At 26.6% G+C, this 17,129-nt stretch overlaps 4 protein-coding genes across 5 annotated transcripts; 2 read left to right on the top strand and 2 right to left on the bottom strand.

Annotated features, from left to right (window-relative positions):
* Positions 1 to 7,437: 7,437 nt before the first annotated feature.
* LOC129609085 (60S ribosomal protein L4) lies at positions 7,438 to 9,942 on the bottom strand. Its single transcript, XM_055520951.1, has 4 exons — positions 9,806 to 9,942; positions 9,441 to 9,621; positions 9,014 to 9,384; positions 7,438 to 8,240 (listed from the first exon to the last, which is right to left on the bottom strand). Exons 1-4 carry the CDS (start codon positions 9,806 to 9,808, stop codon positions 7,527 to 7,529), a joined length of 1,269 nt encoding a protein of 422 aa, XP_055376926.1. The 5' UTR covers positions 9,809 to 9,942; the 3' UTR covers positions 7,438 to 7,526.
* Positions 9,943 to 11,952: 2,010 nt separating this feature from the next.
* Positions 11,953 to 13,619, top strand: LOC129610887 (uncharacterized). Its single transcript, XM_055523669.1, has 5 exons — positions 11,953 to 12,270; positions 12,328 to 12,379; positions 12,453 to 12,816; positions 12,881 to 12,960; positions 13,018 to 13,619. The coding sequence occupies exons 1-5, from the start codon at positions 12,191 to 12,193 to the stop codon at positions 13,381 to 13,383; spliced, it is 942 nt and encodes a 313-aa protein (XP_055379644.1). The 5' UTR covers positions 11,953 to 12,190; the 3' UTR covers positions 13,384 to 13,619.
* A 69-nt stretch (positions 13,620 to 13,688) lies between these two features.
* On the bottom strand, positions 13,689 to 14,228 carry LOC129610894 (uncharacterized). Of its 2 annotated transcripts, none has more exons than XM_055523689.1 (4): positions 14,194 to 14,228; positions 14,028 to 14,134; positions 13,906 to 13,969; positions 13,689 to 13,854 (listed from the first exon to the last, which is right to left on the bottom strand). In XM_055523689.1, the coding sequence occupies exons 2-4, from the start codon at positions 14,111 to 14,113 to the stop codon at positions 13,789 to 13,791; spliced, it is 216 nt and encodes a 71-aa protein (XP_055379664.1). In that variant the 5' UTR covers positions 14,114 to 14,134; positions 14,194 to 14,228; the 3' UTR covers positions 13,689 to 13,788. The 2 variants fall into 2 exon arrangements, with proteins under 2 accessions (XP_055379664.1, XP_055379655.1); XM_055523680.1 differs by having other exon boundaries at positions 13,694 to 13,854; positions 14,028 to 14,145; positions 14,194 to 14,210.
* Positions 14,229 to 15,761: 1,533 nt separating this feature from the next.
* On the top strand, positions 15,762 to 16,743 carry LOC129609647 (pre-mRNA-splicing factor SPF27). The gene is made up of 3 exons (XM_055521705.1): positions 15,762 to 15,985; positions 16,051 to 16,402; positions 16,461 to 16,743. Exons 1-3 carry the CDS (start codon positions 15,911 to 15,913, stop codon positions 16,733 to 16,735), a joined length of 702 nt encoding a protein of 233 aa, XP_055377680.1. The 5' UTR covers positions 15,762 to 15,910; the 3' UTR covers positions 16,736 to 16,743.
* The last annotated feature ends 386 nt before the right edge of the window (positions 16,744 to 17,129 follow it).

Here is a 17,129-nt window from a genome sequence, read left to right as displayed (position 1 = left end):
CTTATTTTATTAGAAACATTCTTATCTTAAAGTTGTTTTCTTTTTATATAAAATAATGAAATTAAATGCATTTAAATCATAAAAAAGATTATAATTAAGATAATTACAGGTTTACTGAATTTGTTCTAAAAACACTTTTATTCATTAATTAAAATGTTACCAAAAACTTTTTTGAATTATTTTAACTTTAATATATTTAAAACTTAAAAGAATACATGAATAACAATATTAATCCTTATAGATTGAAAACAAAATAGTAAAATTAATTATTTATCTCATTATTCAATTATTAATTTCTAAAATTTCAATCGTTTTTTAATATTGTAATAGAAATAAATTTTCTTTTGTATACTGTGTTCAATAACTTAAACAAAAATCATGGTAAATAAATGTAATTTGTTTCATATTCTATGAACGAAATTTAAAATAATTTGATTTATAGAATAAATCTTGTTGAGTAGAAGTTTTATACTTTATGTATTTATTACATAATTTTCAGGCTATTCAACTTTATGCTTGTTTCACCTTCATCTTTAGCATACATATTACATAGTGAAAGTCACTTTTCTTCATTTTATACCCTTTCTCATTTTGAAGAGAAAAGGTTATAAAATAAAGACGAACCGACAACATATTGAATAGTCTAAACTATAAACGTCATATATTAATTCCAAGCGACACAATAAAAAAAGCAATCTATATTGATATTCAATTAACATATTACTTAAAATATATAAAGGAGTACATAATATTATATTAAATTAATATTTTAAAATTATTTTACATATCAGTAAAATATACTAATAGAGCAAAAACTATATAAAAGCTAATTTGTCTGTTAGCCAGTGATCCTTAACCAGTCGTCCGTGTCCCCATTTCAAGCTTTAAGAGCTTCCTCAGAAGGCCATAAACAGAACAAGCGAAATGTCAGAATTCATATAGAATACACAGATTTAAATGGGATTACCCAGAAACAAGCGAAAAAAGAACCTCGAATTTCCCCTCAGAGGTGAAGTAGCCTGAAATCCAGCGCTGATAGTTTTTTTCGACATTATCTGTATTTATGTTTTGTGACATTATATGCAAAATACTGTTCAATAGACTTTTCCGTTCCGCTCTTGTTCTGGGTTAACAACGGAAATCGTCCGCTGTTGCAACTCACCGTTTTGATTCTGTTTTCACAGTAAATTAAAGTTTATAATTATAAACTGTAAATTCATTAAAACATGTAAAAATTTCTTATTACATATTTTTTACTTAAAAAAATTAAAATTGGTGAAAAGCCGAAGAAGTTTCCAATGTTTTGATTTACTTTTACGTAATTTATTTTACTCAATTCACATTCAATTATTTTTTTATGTTTTGAAAAACTATTTTATTAGAATAATAGTAGTGTGTCTTTAATTATGTTACGCGTACGAATATAAAACATTATACGATTCGACATTATCTGTCTGTTGGTTTATTTATATAGGCGGCTAGTAAATATTCAATACCAGAAATTTCATTGACGGTTTTTTCCAAATTTAAAATATTTTTTTTTTTTCTATATAAATATTTTTATGTTTCTTATTTTATATATTATTTGCCAAGTATAAATGAATGTTAATATGTACATAGGTGTTAAAATAGTGATTGGTAAATTCCTTAGTAATTATATTCGAAAAAAATAATAAGTGTAAAATATAAAACGAAATGTTTATTTAGTTGGTACTCGTATATATAACTCAAAATAATGGCATGTAACAAAATATTAAGAAATATCTATTAAATATAACCAAATTAACAAATACATATTACTAATATATTTTATAAAATTTGGTAGTTAAAAAACGAAAGGGGCAAAAAAGAACTTTTGAAATATTTGATGGGTCGCACGTATAAAAATGTAGAAACCACTGTACTATGCAATTAAAATTTATTATTAACGTATACATGTATTTATTTTCTTTGAAAAAAATTTGCAATATTATAAAGAAAAATGAAAAAAATCAGAAAACACTGAGTAAGTAGTAATGTATATTAATTCAGATTTAGCATAAGCATTTATGTGTATAGGCATAAAAAATTTTAAAAAGTATACAACGTGTAGACATTTATACGAAAAGCAGATTTATTCTTGTATGCACTAAGATATTATACCTTAATTGTTTAAAGTGGAAAGAAATTATTTTGTATACCTAAATATTCATTTTTTACAAATTGATAAAATTGTTCGACCATAAATTATATTGTAATTAAATTATAACTTAATGTAAAACGAATTAATTTAATTTTAATATTATTTGAAACAGATTGTTTTTAATTTAATCATTTATTTTATTTCATCATTCGAAATACAAACCGGCTTTGTCATTGTCAATAAAAAATATAAGAAACACAAATTAATATTACTTAATTTTGTTATATGTTAAGAAAGAACGTTTATAAAAATGATAAAATGATAATTATGAATTTGTTCCTCATACAACATCTGAGTATGGCATATTTAGTTAAAAAATAATTATGTTATTTAAATTAATTTCTTATTAAATTGTTATAACAATAATTTTTAAATGAATATAATCTCATTTTAATCTGTTTATGTATGTATGTAAATGTAAAACAAAATTAGTGATACACTCATAATTAATTATCAATATTAAAATAATAATAAATAATCATTAAATGACACTATAAAATTGATTAATAGCGCAAATTATTTTCAATATGATTTAATTATTTTAGTCTCAATATTTTTATACTATATGATCATTATGAATTTCTACATAATGATATAATGTTATACAAAAATGTTATAAATATAATATTGTAGATTAATTTCTTCTTAATTTCACTAAAAAATTTTTCAAATTTTTTTATTATTACACGTTATTTTATTATACGTTATTGAATTTGTAATATTATAATAATTGCTTTTATTTAGAAATCATAATAATTTTTCAATTTCCACTGTTTATAATCAATAAGAAACTTTTTAATGTTAAATTACTTTATTAAAAATATATACGTATGTTATTATTTTCATACGATAATATTTGTATCGTATTTATACACCTATAAACGAGTATATATATACACACTTATGAGTATGTATAAAATAAAATATTTTCTTATATATATAATTATTATCATTTAATAATGATAAAAAAAAATTGCACATTAACAATGGTTTTTCTTTAATTTCTCTTTTTTTGTAACATGCAATATGCAATTTATAAAAATAATATTAATATAGGATAAAATGAGAAAATAACAATAAAAATGATATAATACACTTTTAACGCGGCGAAAACACAGAATATTTTTTTTCTTTCTTTAATTATAGCTGTTTAACCGTACGATGTTCTAGCATGATGTATGTATTTATTCAAACTGAAGACGTTAAAAATAAAAGCTTTTGTTAGATCAGAACAATCTTTATGTATGTATTTTTTTTTCTTTTCATTTATTTGCCACTTTACTCGACAAAATGTAAATGAATACTTTTTACATACTTACTTTTGTTATAAAGAGAAGAGAACTCGTGCAACAGGTTGTTTTAAAATAACGTTAAAAAATATTTAGTTATTTATTTATTTATAGCTTTGTTCGGATTTAATTTATTTTTTTTTTTCATTCTTTTAAATTTTAAATTAGAATATATAAATTTTGGATATGCGCATATGTATATCTATAAAATAATAAAGAAAATGGGATATTAGTACTGCTTTCAAAAAGTCTATATTTTTGAAGTAGTACGAAATTCGAAATTTATAGAAATATTTTTTTTTTTCTTTAGAAATAAGACAAATTAAGCAGATTGTAGCGAAAATTTGGTTCAAGATAATGGTTTCATACTTTGTGACATCATAATAGTTTATGATAGTTCCTTCTTCTTTATTTTTTTGACCACATTATATTTTATAATTTATTTCATTTTTTAGCGTTTGCCATTTTAACAATTAAAAAAAAAGTGTTTCACATTTGCATCCAATGTTGTGAAAAGTTTTATACTTACACTGCAATACCTTTTTTTTTAATATTTTAAATGTAATTGATATATGTTCAGTATTAAGGTTTTGCGATTGTAATTTATTTTTATTCGATATAGTTTTATATGTTGTGCACATATATAAATATGTATATGTTTATGCGTGTAGAATTAAAAATTTTAATTAAATTTTTTTTATTCGAACTATGCACATAGGTACATAATAATATATATGAATGTATGCATATTAAAATAATGTTTTATTGAAATAACGTAATTTCTGTATTGTCCCTTGTTTCAATCAATTTTTATATACCTACATAACAAATTAATTTATTTCATACACATAATCAGTATAAAATTTTATTTGTTTCTATTCGAGAAATCAAAAATATTTCCCTTCCATCCATTACTATCGTATTAATGTTCTTATAAACATATTATTTCAGAGGTAAATATACTCATTGAAATAAATGGCGTGATATTTTTACTAACACTATATATAATTAATATAGCAAGAAATACAAAATATTTTGTTTTTATTATTGTTTTAATTGATAATATTTATATTATTATCTATTTTCTCATCTTACTATCTTATTGTTGGTAAGGTGGTAAAAATTTTAAAATTTTATGCGTACATCATTTTGTTGCAACAGTATGATTGCTATAATTCCATTTTGGTTGTAAATTATTTTATTTGTTAGATACAAGTTTACATAAATATTGCAAAAATGTATTATGAGTATGTATATATGTATATATACCTTACTTACGAAATTAACATATATATACGTTCATACAAATGTACATATGTAATACATATTTCATGTACATGTATAATGTGAAATTGATATTTTTTTTATTTGTTGTTCAATTATAATTGAATAAATTTAAAATTGTATTATATTTTAATATACGTAAACGTCAGGAAAAGAAAAAACGAAAAAAATCACTTTCACTTACTTTAAAAAATTATCCAAAGCAAATATGAGGAGAATTTGATGGTTTTTGGAGTTTAATATTATCATCGATTAATTTACATGTAGATACATACGTATATAGATGCGTTCTACGTAAATTAGAACAAAATTTTTCTTAAGTAAATAAATGAAAAGACAAATATAAATTTGGTTATTGTAGTGAAAAGATTACCCCCGCAAATGCTCTGCAACATTATGACCTCGTACCGGGCAAGAAACTTTTGTTTAGCTAGTTTTGTGTTTATATACATACATATATATGTATATATAAAGACAAATGAAGTTCAATTTTAATAATATGTATTTCAAAATATAAAAGTTTTTTTTAAATATTGATATTAGCCTTTATTTTCGAAAAGTACCATTATTAAAACAACGGTTTATTTTTTGGTACACATATTCCACATTTTTATCTACACTTCTTCAAAATATCAAAAAACTCTGCAAAAACCACTGTACTATTGAACTTGTTAGAAATTTAACGAAACTCAATCAAACATGAGTCAAAGAAACTTTATATGTATTCGTTATTTAAAAAATGCGACAAAACAAATAAAACGTTATCACTAAATTTCTTGAAAATGACTTAAATTTTTATTTGAGATTAACTTACATATATTTTGTAGCAGTTTTGGGCAAAAGGAAATTATACTTTCTTTAAAACTATTCGTTATGGTTTATAGTAGTATGAATTTTAGCTTAAAATATTGTAAATGAACTGCATTTTATTTACAAGTTGTAATAAACACTTATAAGCATAAGCAACTTTTAACTTTGATCAATGGCAATAAAATGCAACTTTTAGACTTAAAAATTTAAATGGGCGTAAAAGCGTTATATGTATGTTGATTATCAATATCTTATTGGTTATAGAGAGCTTCGTACCTAACATAACATTTATTAAATTGCAATTTTTGTATTTAAAGTACCTACAACTTTTTTTTTTAAATATACTCTTTCTTTCATTTATTTTAAAACTTTACAGCTATAATGTAGTTTTTTATTCATTCAGAATTTCCGAAAGATGAGTTTTTGGGTACTTTTATATGTGCTGTAATATTGCGAACAGACTTTTTTTTCAATCTCAAAGATAGAATAAAGGGATTCGTTTATTCCAACCATTCGAACTATTATATTAAGCAGTAACTGAGTATGTATTCCATTTAAAAAGTAACAAGCATTTCGCTGCAGTACGACTACCACAGAGAAACTTAAAAAAATTTACTTTGCAACAATATACAAAGGACTAAAGGACCAGCATTTTGGAATAGATTTCTATATTAACTATAGCATCGGGAAATTATACAAATTAAAAAATTTCTTGTTTTTTTTTGTTGTGACAAATGTTGTACATATTGAATCCACTTCAAACAAAAATGTTAAAAACAAGATTTGGTAAGATTAGTTTCATGATTTACACGGTGTACCGCATAAGGTGGTAAATAATTTCAGGGATGATTCTTTGATCAATTTCCAGCAAAAAATTGTATGGGTTGTAGGGTGTGCAGATATACCTGTTTTCGAGCTACAACCTGTTGAAAAAAAAGGTATCGGACTTTTCCAGCATGTTAATAAATACTTATAACTTCGGAACTATACAACATAGAGCTATCATTGGGTGCTAATTTTACAGGCGACTGATTGTTCTTTATTTTTGGTTTTACAATAAATTTAAAAATATTCAGTTTTCGCATGTTTCTAAATATATTTAACACATTTTACTGGAAAAACTTTTAGAAATTGAAGAATATGTTATATGGGTTAACGTTATCTTAGAATAATAACAAAAATAAAAAATTTTGAAGAAATTTCGAGTTTTGTGAAAATTTCAAAAAAAAAAAAAAAAAACAAAAATTCTGCCTTTGAAGAGCTCTATCTCAAAAACTATGGCTCAAATCAAATTAATTATAAGAGTGCAAATAATTGATTCTACTGCAAATAAACCGGTTATTTTCATGCTTGAGAAGACACGTGTGTGAAAGTAATTTGCAATTGAGGAAATCGGTGAAAGGAACAAAATCAGCACTTAAATATTAACTAAACACTTCTTTACGGGAGTATTTTGTTATAACTACATCTTATAGGGGATTTTAAAAATAACTTCGATCTTAGTATAATAAAGCATGTTCGATAAGTTAAAATCTTCAAAAGTAGCATGTTCGATAAGTTAAAATCTTCAAAAGTAGCATGTTCGAGAAAACTTGACTAGTCAAAGTTTTAAAACATTTTTTAATTTTTTTTAAATGCTTAAATTTTAAAACATTTTTAGGCATTCTTGGCGGCGCACTCGTTGTATATAAATTAAATTTCCATTTCAAATGCATATATATGATTCATATATTATCTCGAAAATCTTCTATTTTATCTGCAAATTCTTGTAAAAGAATTTTTATAATTAATCTAAGATTTACATGTGAAGATATATAGGTAAGTACTTACATGTCTACTATTTCCTATGTATTTACCAAATTAAAAACAAAATTGCATATTAAAAATGAATGCATTATTTATTTATCATTTATTTTTGCAAATAAAATTTATCGTGCAATGAACAATTATTTATTGCGGATTTATTTCTTCTTGGGTGCCGCTTTTTTTGTTGGAGTTGCAGCAGCAGGTTGAGTTTTGCCCTTTTGAGCTTTTTTTGAAGCTAATTTTTTCTTTCTTTCTTCAAATTTCGCGGCTAACATTTTCTTACGAAGCTCTTGTTGTTTTGTTAACCTAAGAGCAAAATGTGATTTAGGTAATTCAATATTGCGTCGTCTGGCATTTTCTATAGCTCTAGCAGCTTTTCTCTTCTCTGAAGCCATTATAGCACGACGTTTCAAAACTTCTGCATATGGGTTTAATTTAATTAATTGCCGTGTATTGGTTAAGGGATTAAGACGACGAACGCGGCGGAAAACTTTCTTTTTAGGATCTCTTAAAACTTTTCTAATTTCTTCTGATTTAAGCAAACGTGATAAATCTGTATTTGCCATTTTAGGTTGCGGCAAATTATACCCCTTTTTCAATTTCGAAGCTGCTTTCCACGATCCAAATAATTCATTAAGACGCTTAAAAGCTGATTCGGTCCATATAACAAAACGTCCAACATGACCACCTGGTGCTAGTTTTAATAAATTCATCCTTTCAACACGCATAGTTTCTATACCAGGAATATTGCGGAAAGCTCGTCTTAGACCTTCATCTTTAGAATATACAATTAGAGGGCCACATCGCTGAATACGACGGCGATTACGCATTTTACCACGCCCAGCACGGAAACGTTGTGATTTGTAAACCTGAAATTATTTAATATGTCTAATTTTATCTTTTCTGATAAAAACTTATTTAAAATTAAAACAAAGTACTATAATTAGCTTCATTCAGGCTTTCCTTTCGCGAATTATCTTTACCTTTATGAAATTACCTTTAAGAAATATTAAGAAGTGTGTAACTATATCACACATATGTATAAAGTAATCGAGTTAGAAATATTTCGCATTGCGTATCCCGTTTTTTTTTTTCTAAAATTTATATAAAATTTATTCACTTTGTTCTTGAAATTGAGACGTTCAGATAATTTGAAATACATTTGAAAAAAATGGGTAATGTTATTAGGAAAATGAAATATATATTAGAAATACAAAATTGTAATTTGAAAATGAATAAAAAGATATGAAAAATATAGATACACGATTAGGTTGCCAAAAATTAGTGATGCTAATTTTAATCCATATTTACAAATATTTGCATTACTTATAAACAGTACATATTTTTCGTTTTTTTCATAGAAAACTGTAATATGTAGAAAACATAACTTTAATTTCTGATGTTCTCATAATTTAGTTAATGCATTATCAAAGATATTGCCTACTTAAAAACTAGGTAAAACCTTTTTAGCCCGGTGTAAAATTTTACTGCACCCACTGAAAAGAATAGTCTTTTCATTGGAACGCCTTGAAAATCTCTATAATCTAGCAATAACAATTACGATCAGAAATTCCTTTATTGTGAGGAAGTAAACCATAGAAATAGTTATTGCTTTCAAGGCTAATGTTAATTTAATCTTTACCTTTTGAATATCTGCCCAAATTTTCATTCTTCTCAAAAATATAACAGCTTGTTTTGTTTTTTGCAATTTTTGAACATCATCTGCTACAACTAAAGGAAATTCTGAAACTCCATCAATAATATGACCTTTAGATTGAACAAGAGCTGGTACACCAGATGCGGCAATGGCGGACACTAAAGCATAGCGTCTTTGGTTTACATTGATCTTGCGATGCCATCTTCTCCATGGTTTTGTAGGGGCAAACATTCGCCCACCGCGACACATGTTTCCAAAAGCACCTTGACCAGAACGATGAGTACCACCACCACGAACACGAGGAATACGGGCCACAGCGCGACCAGTACCCCAAGATTCGGCAGAAGTCTGATGACCTAAAAGAAAACCATGTATTAAGAATTCGTGAAATATTGCTAAATTCATTACTAACCTGCTTGCTCGCTCACGGCATATGGTTGACGACGATTGCGTCGCATTAACTGATGGATTTCATTAACAATATCAGGTCTAATCGGTGCTTTAAAAACAGCTGGAAGGCAAACATTACGATCTTTTACTGCTTCATTTTTTTCTGAATATACAGACACTAACGGGCGTGCCGTCGACAAACTCTGCGGCCAAAAAATTAAGCACAAATAATAAGTTAATGTAATGCGACAATTAAAAAATATTAATATTTTTCAACACGTGTAAAATGAAAATTGAATTTTATAAAAAAAAGAATATGTAACTACAAATTTTTTTAAATACATTATTTTAATTTATATTTAATGTAATATTTTGAAAATATTTTACCATTTTTATAATTAAATTCAAACTTTATTTTTATTTTATTTATCTGCCACAGCAGAAACGTCCTCCATTAAAAATATGTGGACTAAAAAGAACCTCTTTCCGGCAAAACGTCAAATACATATATACTTTTTGACAACTTGCCAAGTTAAAAGTTTTTGACACCGGAAACCAAGTTTCGTAAAAGACTAAAGCCTTTTTTAGTTGAAGGAGTTAAAATCATAGACGTACATAGAGAAACTGTAAAATAATTTTTTAAAACTTACTTTTATATGGAAGCTTTAAGCGTACTTGAAACCTATTTTATGTACGTATAAACTTTAGTTACTTGAAGCCATTAAAAATTATGCTTCCTTTACCTGAAATGTTAGTAATTACTTGAAATGTAATAACTAAAGGTCATTTTTGGGTGTTAAAGCTGACATAGTAAAAACGCAGGTTCAGTTTCGAGACAATTTCAAAATACTCAAGCGGCCTTAAAAACGAGATAACTGTTTAACATTAGATATCGTCTGACGGCAAATACTAAAATAGATTTCTGGATCGAGTACATGACTTCAAATTTCAATCTGCTGAAATCAAATACGGTATAGATTGAAATAATGTCACTTGAAATCGAGTTAAATTTGACATTAGCGCACAAACATTACATATTATTTTTTCATTTTCAATCTTTCAATCTGCTAATATGCGGCCGATGTTCAAATCAAGCTAATAACTTTATTGGATTGACTTGACCTGAAAAATTTTTAAGTCGGCTTCAAGCTGCATATAAACGCAGTAATTGTTTACAAAATATACAACAGAATTAAGGATCTGATCGTATATCTTGCTATTTTACTCGCCAAGTAAGAAGAAAGCGTATCTCATTTTTTTCTCAAATGTATACAAAATTTATTCATTTTGTTTTTGAAAGTGAGACGTTCAGTTTATTTGATAATTTGAGAAGAAACACAAAAATCCAATTGAGAAAGTGAGTAATCCTATTGGCAAATGAAATATCTATTAGAAAAACAGGGAATTCTGTTTTGAAAGTGACTAAAAAAAAGAATAAATAAGGGAGATACCAGCTGATAAGATTTAATCTAAGTCTAATAAAATAATGGAATATGTCTAAATCTAATAATGGAATATGCAGACGCTGCTTGGTGTCAGACTTAGATAAAAAATCCAATTAGAGGGAAAAGGGAAGATTGACTTTACTGTCAATCTGCCAGTACGTCTCTGGGTTGTATTCGTCTATTCTATTCATTCCTTGTGCATACACTGGTCAAAATCTGCACTTTCATTACATATATCCCTACGAATTTATAGTTATGGAATTTCTCTAATTTATTTCAAATCCAAAAATTTTTAAAGTAAATATACTAATGCAAAACAAATTTTTTTTAGTTGCACTTTTTTAATCTTGAGCTGTCCAAGTCAAATATTAAACGTTGCGTACAAATATCAAACGTTGCGTCAAATATTAAACGCTGCGTAAAAGGTACAAAAATAATATTAACGAATGCGTTAACATTAAACATACAAAAATTTAAATATTTCTATTTTATATTTTTCTCCGCCAAAAATCTAATTTGAAAAATTCATGCATACATAAAAGAAACTATTTTGTGCAGAATAGTATAGAAATTAAGTGACAAATGTAAAGTAATGAAAAGGTGAAAAGTGTATACAAAGTCATTGGGAATATTCCATCAAACTGTCATTTATGTTATGAATTTTACTAATACAACATCATAGTTGCGGAATTAATAAGAATGTGCTTATTACACTACTAATTTATTTTCTGCCTTTAACTCGTTCCTTTGATTACGTCATCAATCTGTTCTGCAGTTGCATGAAGAAATTTCCATTAAGATAAAATGTCATTTATGAGTTTTAAGAGCAGCTATTATAGTTTTAGTTAAATGGTTTAATATATGTTTGCATCTTTGGTATATATAAACCACGGCTGACAGCAATACTTTGCAGAATAAATATTTTTTAATGTAAAGATGTAAGCTCAAAAGAATTTTAATTAGCTAAAATAGCTGATGAAGGTAGATTTTCAATCAATGTCTTATTGTTTTTTGAAACGAAGAATACTGAATTAAGTGGAAATCCACCTCCGGGTTGATAAAGTGTGGCAATATTTTTGACATTTTTAATGTCAAATATATAAAGAAGGTGGCTGGTGAAGCTCTCCTTGTTTGGTTGTTTGCAAATATAAATATCTAAATATCTAAAAATTAAAAAGAAATTAACGTAGTTTAGAGGATATTAAGGGCAAATATGATAAAAATTAAAAGAAAAGTTTACAATTAAGGATCAAGAGTAAAATAATATATTAAAATACCTGAGTTATTTTTATTCCAAAAAGGAGAATTAACTATTTTTAGTAAAAATATGAATACCCTGAACGACATGAGAAGCTATTCGAGAAATTGGATTAAAGAATTTATAGCAGTTTATAAGGCCGAAGAATGGTAAAAACAAATTGTTTTGCACTAGATAAATATTTTTAAACTATAGAAATATTTTAGTTTATGGCAAACAAGACATCCAGAATATAACAATCAATTCACAAGAAATCAAGTACATACATATATTTATATTATTTAAAAGTTTATACTAATATAAGGTGGATGTGTTGATTTTTTTTTATTAGGCATATGATAAGTTAGTTGAAAAGCTTAAAGAAGTAGAGCCGAATTCAGATCGGGCAATGGTTGTAAGAAAGGTTAATTCTTTAAGATCTGCGTTCCGCAGAGAATACAGGAAAAAATGTGAAAATCATAACTATGAACCAAAATTGTGGTATTACGACATACTTCTGTTTATAGCGGGACAAAGTGGGACTTCAAAAAAAGTAACAAATGGTAGGAAACGGAAATGTATCGAGCAAGAGTCGTGTTACCAAATTAAAATAGATCCTTTAACAAATAGTGAGGAAGATATGGCAACTGATGAAAACGATGCTGAACACGAAGAAAGTATGATAGATGATGAACACGAACTTTTATTAAAAAGAGGTTAGTTATTGCTGCTATCTTAAAAAGATTGCCTTTTAATTTTCTATTTTAAAAAAAAATTTAGAAGAGAAGCAAAGCAGTGGAAATCAATCTGTGCAAATATTGAAAGTGCATTCTTTGCAAACAAACGAACCTGAAATACAAGTAAATCACGAATTTGATCTTCCTTTTTTAATTTTTAATAAAAAATATATGTAATAGACTGTTGGCGCAGTAAATGCAATGGATCATCAAACTGCAAACACATATCATTCTCATCAACAGGAACATGTTCAAGCTCCAGTCACACATTCAATTCAAAGTATACCCTTATCTAAGGAACAACTTCATGCGATATTGAACGTAAATTCAGCGCATTCACATAATTCAAGTAATATTCAAAGTAGTAATAATGTCGGAATTTCTCGAAATAATGATGAATTTGATGCAATTGGAATGAATGTTGCTAGTAAACTTCGTACAATGAATCCAACGCAAAGGATAATAGCAGAAAAATTGATAAGTGATGTTCTGTTCAATGGCCAACTTGACACCTTGGCAGTTTCGTCACGTATTTCTACACATTAAGGATAAAATTTAGTACTTAGCATCATTTTAAAATTAAGTTTGCACTTTTATGTTTCCGAACAATATGTTAGAATTTAAGGCCTAAAGAAAAATTAATATATTAGTTCAGACAAAATTTTTTAATTTTAGGATTCAAATTTATGAAGAGGTAATAAAAATAAATTATACATATATGTACATGCATGAATGAGTGCCCAAATATAACGAAAATATTTATAATTAATAATACCTCAATAATTTGAAATCACTTCTTGGCATAACTTTTCTGTAACATTATTTACTAAATTATGTAAATAAAACATGGATTATAATTTATCTATAAACTAATTTAAACATTTTATTACTTTAAAACAAGATGGTATACATATTAAATAAATTACATATAACTATAATTGAAGATGAACGTCATTTAGGATCCGAACCCTTTGAGACATCCGGATTTTCTATCCTTTTCATCATATATTTTAAGCCCTTAAATAACAACATATCTTACAAATATGCTATAATAATTAATATTTATACCGTTATTATTGGAAGATCAATTCGTTCTTCTTCTTTAACCAACGTAGGATTTTTCTGCAAGAAACTAAACGAAGAATTACAATAGTTAATTATTTTATCAATCAAAATTTGTATATACTTACTTCCATCCTATATGAATACCTATTATGGAAGGAATCATCACAATAGTTACCAAATATTTCTGAAAAAATGACTGCGAGGGTTTCATTGCTGTACAAAAGATCAAAATCTACCAAAACACTATTGTTTTTTAAAAACACCCGAAACATATGATTATAATGATGTTACCGTCGTTTCATTAAAAATTTCAACAGCAGTAAATGATAAAATGACCTTTTTGGAGAGATAGGCATTAACTAAAATTTCAATGCAAATATCGATACGATGTTTAATTTGTATGAAAATCGAATAAGGAAAATAATGATAAATTTTGACTATTCCTTTCATTTGCAAAAAAATATCCAAAATTCCAAATTCCCTTTTGAGAAGAGTGGTTTACACCCGTATTTTCTAAGGCGCATTCCGTAACATAGTGTAGTTTATTCAATAATACTGTGATTGCAGTTCATAACCTTAAATTTCACCATAATTTTATTCCAAAAAGTGGAATCCAATCTACCTGAATAATAAATTACTACATCATGTGATGTGAGCTAGAAAATTTTCTATACAAACGATAAAATATGTATCGTTTCGAAAGGAATAGTTACTTATTATTTGTATTATAATATAAGAATGCATTGAAACTACACATTTTTTACTTAACGCTGTATATTTCTTTGTATACTTCAATTTTTAGGACGTATTTTTCATTTATATACCTTAATAGAATAGTTTTCTAAAAATTTTGTTACCAAAAATACTAAGCCCGATAAAAAAAACACTTGAATTTTTTAAGTGTTTACTTATTCTTCCTATCTTCAAAAAAATTAAGTAATATAAATTAATAAAACATTCTGGTTTCTGTCGGTGTTCGAATTTTTTCAATGTATAAAGCAAAATAACTAACAATAACTAATCTTTATAATTGAACATTAAAAGTTTAAAATACCAATGTACGCGTTATACTTTGAATGTTATACGTTCACATTATCATATTTGGCGTTGTTTGACGTTCTGCATTGTAACAAATTCACTACAACGCAATCAGCGTACCTGTGTTTTCACAATGACTTTTGCATCAATGGTTGCCACAAGTTTTATTCCCTGCCGAAAAAGTTTCTTAGCATGGGAAAAATGCATACTATGTTAAATATCGATGCAAAAGTCGTTGTGTAATCATGTATATTGTACCTCTTCACTGGTTCGTGGGTTTCGTGATAAAATTATATATTCTCTTTTTAATTGCAGATTTTTTCTCTCTATCAATTGAATTCAACTTTAACGAACTCTTAAAAAAGGATATATTTACATGACACAATCAATCTATTTTATTGTTAGTACCTACATATGTTATGCAACAATAAATTCATTTCAGACGAAGCAATGGACGATGAATCATTAAGAGAAAAATTAGTTTGACTCAGAATAGCTCAGCTAAAAACCGGCGAGTCAATGAACTCTCTTATGTTAAATTTAATTAGTGCTAGAAGCTTCAGGCATTTTAGTTAACTCAAATTAATAAAATGCAATTGTTACAGATGTCAAAATATTTATCTCAGGTTAAAGTATCGCTGTCCACCGATATTTAAGAGAAAATGGCGATTCTTGTGAAACAAAATATTTTTTTCTTCAAATTTCATTCCTTGTTCTTAAATGTAATGACAACGAACGTCGAAAACGTTACGAATGTCATGGCAAGGAATGCAGCGTAAAAGCAATTGTTTTTTGACAGTTGTTGTCACTAGTTATAAAGAACTACATACATGAAATTTAGTATTTAAATTTTTAAAATTAAATATTTTTGAATTGTAAAGTTACATAGAATAATACAAAATAAAGAATATATGATTTCCACTTTTAACAGTCTTCTTTTAGTATTAAATTAAATAGTGTTTTTAAAATAATGGCAGGAGAAGTTATCGTTGATGCACTGCCATATATTGACCATGGTTATGATGATCCTGGAGTTCGAGAATCAGTAAGTTATTTTAAAATGAATCATCTGTAGGTAGAACTATATAAAGAGCGCTAACTAATTATTAGGCTTTAGCTCTTGTTGAAGAGGAATGCCGTAGATATCGTCCAACAAAAAATTATTTAGATCACTTGCCGCCTTTAAATTTAAATGTATTTGAGACGAAACTTATGCGAAATGAGTTTGAACGTATTCAAAATCGCCAACCTATGGAATCTCTTAGCATGAAGAGATATGAGTTACCACCTCCTCCAGCTGGAAAATTAGGTGAAGTTTCTGCTTGGCAAGAAGCTATTGAAAACTCAAACGCTCAGTTAGAGCATCAAACAGTGCGCGCTATAAATTTAGAATTAATGTTGGAATATGGATGTGAAGCTTGGAAATCGTACTTAGATATTTTTACTGCTCTTCAAGCTAGGGGTACTTATAATTATAGATACACAGATGTGTTTTTTCATTTAAAAAATATATTTTTCAGCTCAAATAGGACTACAAGATTTAAAGAAAGAAATTCAAGAAATAAATTGGCGACGAAAACAAGCGCAAACTCAAGCCGGAGAGACCTTAAAGTCATTAGAAGCCCATTGGGTTATGTTAGTATCAAAAAATTATGAAATTGAACAAGAATGTGCTAAATTGGAAAAGGAAATTTTGGAAGTGAGGAAAGTTCTAGAAAATCGAGCCAAAGAGAACGAGAAAGTTTTAGAAAACGAAAGCATGGAAGATAACACAAAAGATGATCTTTCAAAATAATTTTTTTAGTTTTAATAATAAAGTATTTTTATTTTCATATAATATAGAATAATAAATATTTTCTTTTAATTTGTACATTTATAACAAGCAATAACTATTTATAAATACATATTACCTTTTAAATGCAAAAGAAGTTGGACACATAGATTTTAGCACTATATGTGTAATACTTGAATATTTTAAATAATAAACCGATATTACTTTCTTACGAAAAAGGTGTCCCTCGTTTAAATTATTATATTTTATGTTTAACATTTGTATTGAAAGGTTAGTAAATTATGCTCAATTTGATCAAATAATTGAGAAAAGCACTTAACATATTACATATTCGAAATATTATAAACTTTATTAAATTATATGGCTGCAATAAGATATGGATTATTTCTTTCTAAAT

This window comes from Condylostylus longicornis, unplaced genomic scaffold (genome assembly GCF_029603195.1).
Source record: "Condylostylus longicornis isolate FDR11 unplaced genomic scaffold, ASM2960319v2 ptg000004l, whole genome shotgun sequence".
NCBI classification, from domain to species: Eukaryota; Metazoa; Arthropoda; class Insecta; order Diptera; family Dolichopodidae; genus Condylostylus; species Condylostylus longicornis.
Note: the sequence above shows the minus strand (reverse complement) of the source record. Positions and strands in the feature narration are given on the sequence as shown.

Excerpts from the sequence above, each read along its gene's own strand:
- LOC129609085 (XM_055520951.1), bottom strand. Across the intron at positions 9,385-9,440 it reads TGCCGTGAGCGAGCAAGCAG|GTCATCAGACTTCTGCCGAA; the intron begins GTTAGTAATGAA and ends GTTTTCTTTTAG. Across the intron at positions 8,241-9,013 it reads TTTGGGCAGATATTCAAAAG|GTTTACAAATCACAACGTTT; the intron begins GTAAAGATTAAA and ends AAATAATTTCAG.
- LOC129610887 (XM_055523669.1), top strand. The coding sequence starts at position 12,191 with ATGAATACCCTGAACGACATGAGAAGCTATTCGAGAAATTGGATTAAA. Across the intron at positions 12,380-12,452 it reads ATCAATTCACAAGAAATCAA|GCATATGATAAGTTAGTTGA; the intron begins GTACATACATAT and ends TTTTTTTATTAG. Across the intron at positions 12,817-12,880 it reads CGAACTTTTATTAAAAAGAG|AAGAGAAGCAAAGCAGTGGA; the intron begins GTTAGTTATTGC and ends AAAAAAATTTAG.
- LOC129610894 (XM_055523689.1), bottom strand. The coding sequence starts at position 14,113 with ATGAAACCCTCGCAGTCATTTTTTCAGAAATATTTGGTAACTATTGTG. Across the intron at positions 13,970-14,027 it reads GGTATTCATATAGGATGGAA|TTTCTTGCAGAAAAATCCTA; the intron begins GTAAGTATATAC and ends TTCTTCGTTTAG. Across the intron at positions 13,855-13,905 it reads TTGATCTTCCAATAATAACG|GGCTTAAAATATATGATGAA; the intron begins GTATAAATATTA and ends TTGTTATTTAAG.
- LOC129609647 (XM_055521705.1), top strand. The coding sequence starts at position 15,911 with ATGGCAGGAGAAGTTATCGTTGATGCACTGCCATATATTGACCATGGT. Across the intron at positions 15,986-16,050 it reads ATCCTGGAGTTCGAGAATCA|GCTTTAGCTCTTGTTGAAGA; the intron begins GTAAGTTATTTT and ends ACTAATTATTAG. Across the intron at positions 16,403-16,460 it reads TACTGCTCTTCAAGCTAGGG|CTCAAATAGGACTACAAGAT; the intron begins GTACTTATAATT and ends TATATTTTTCAG.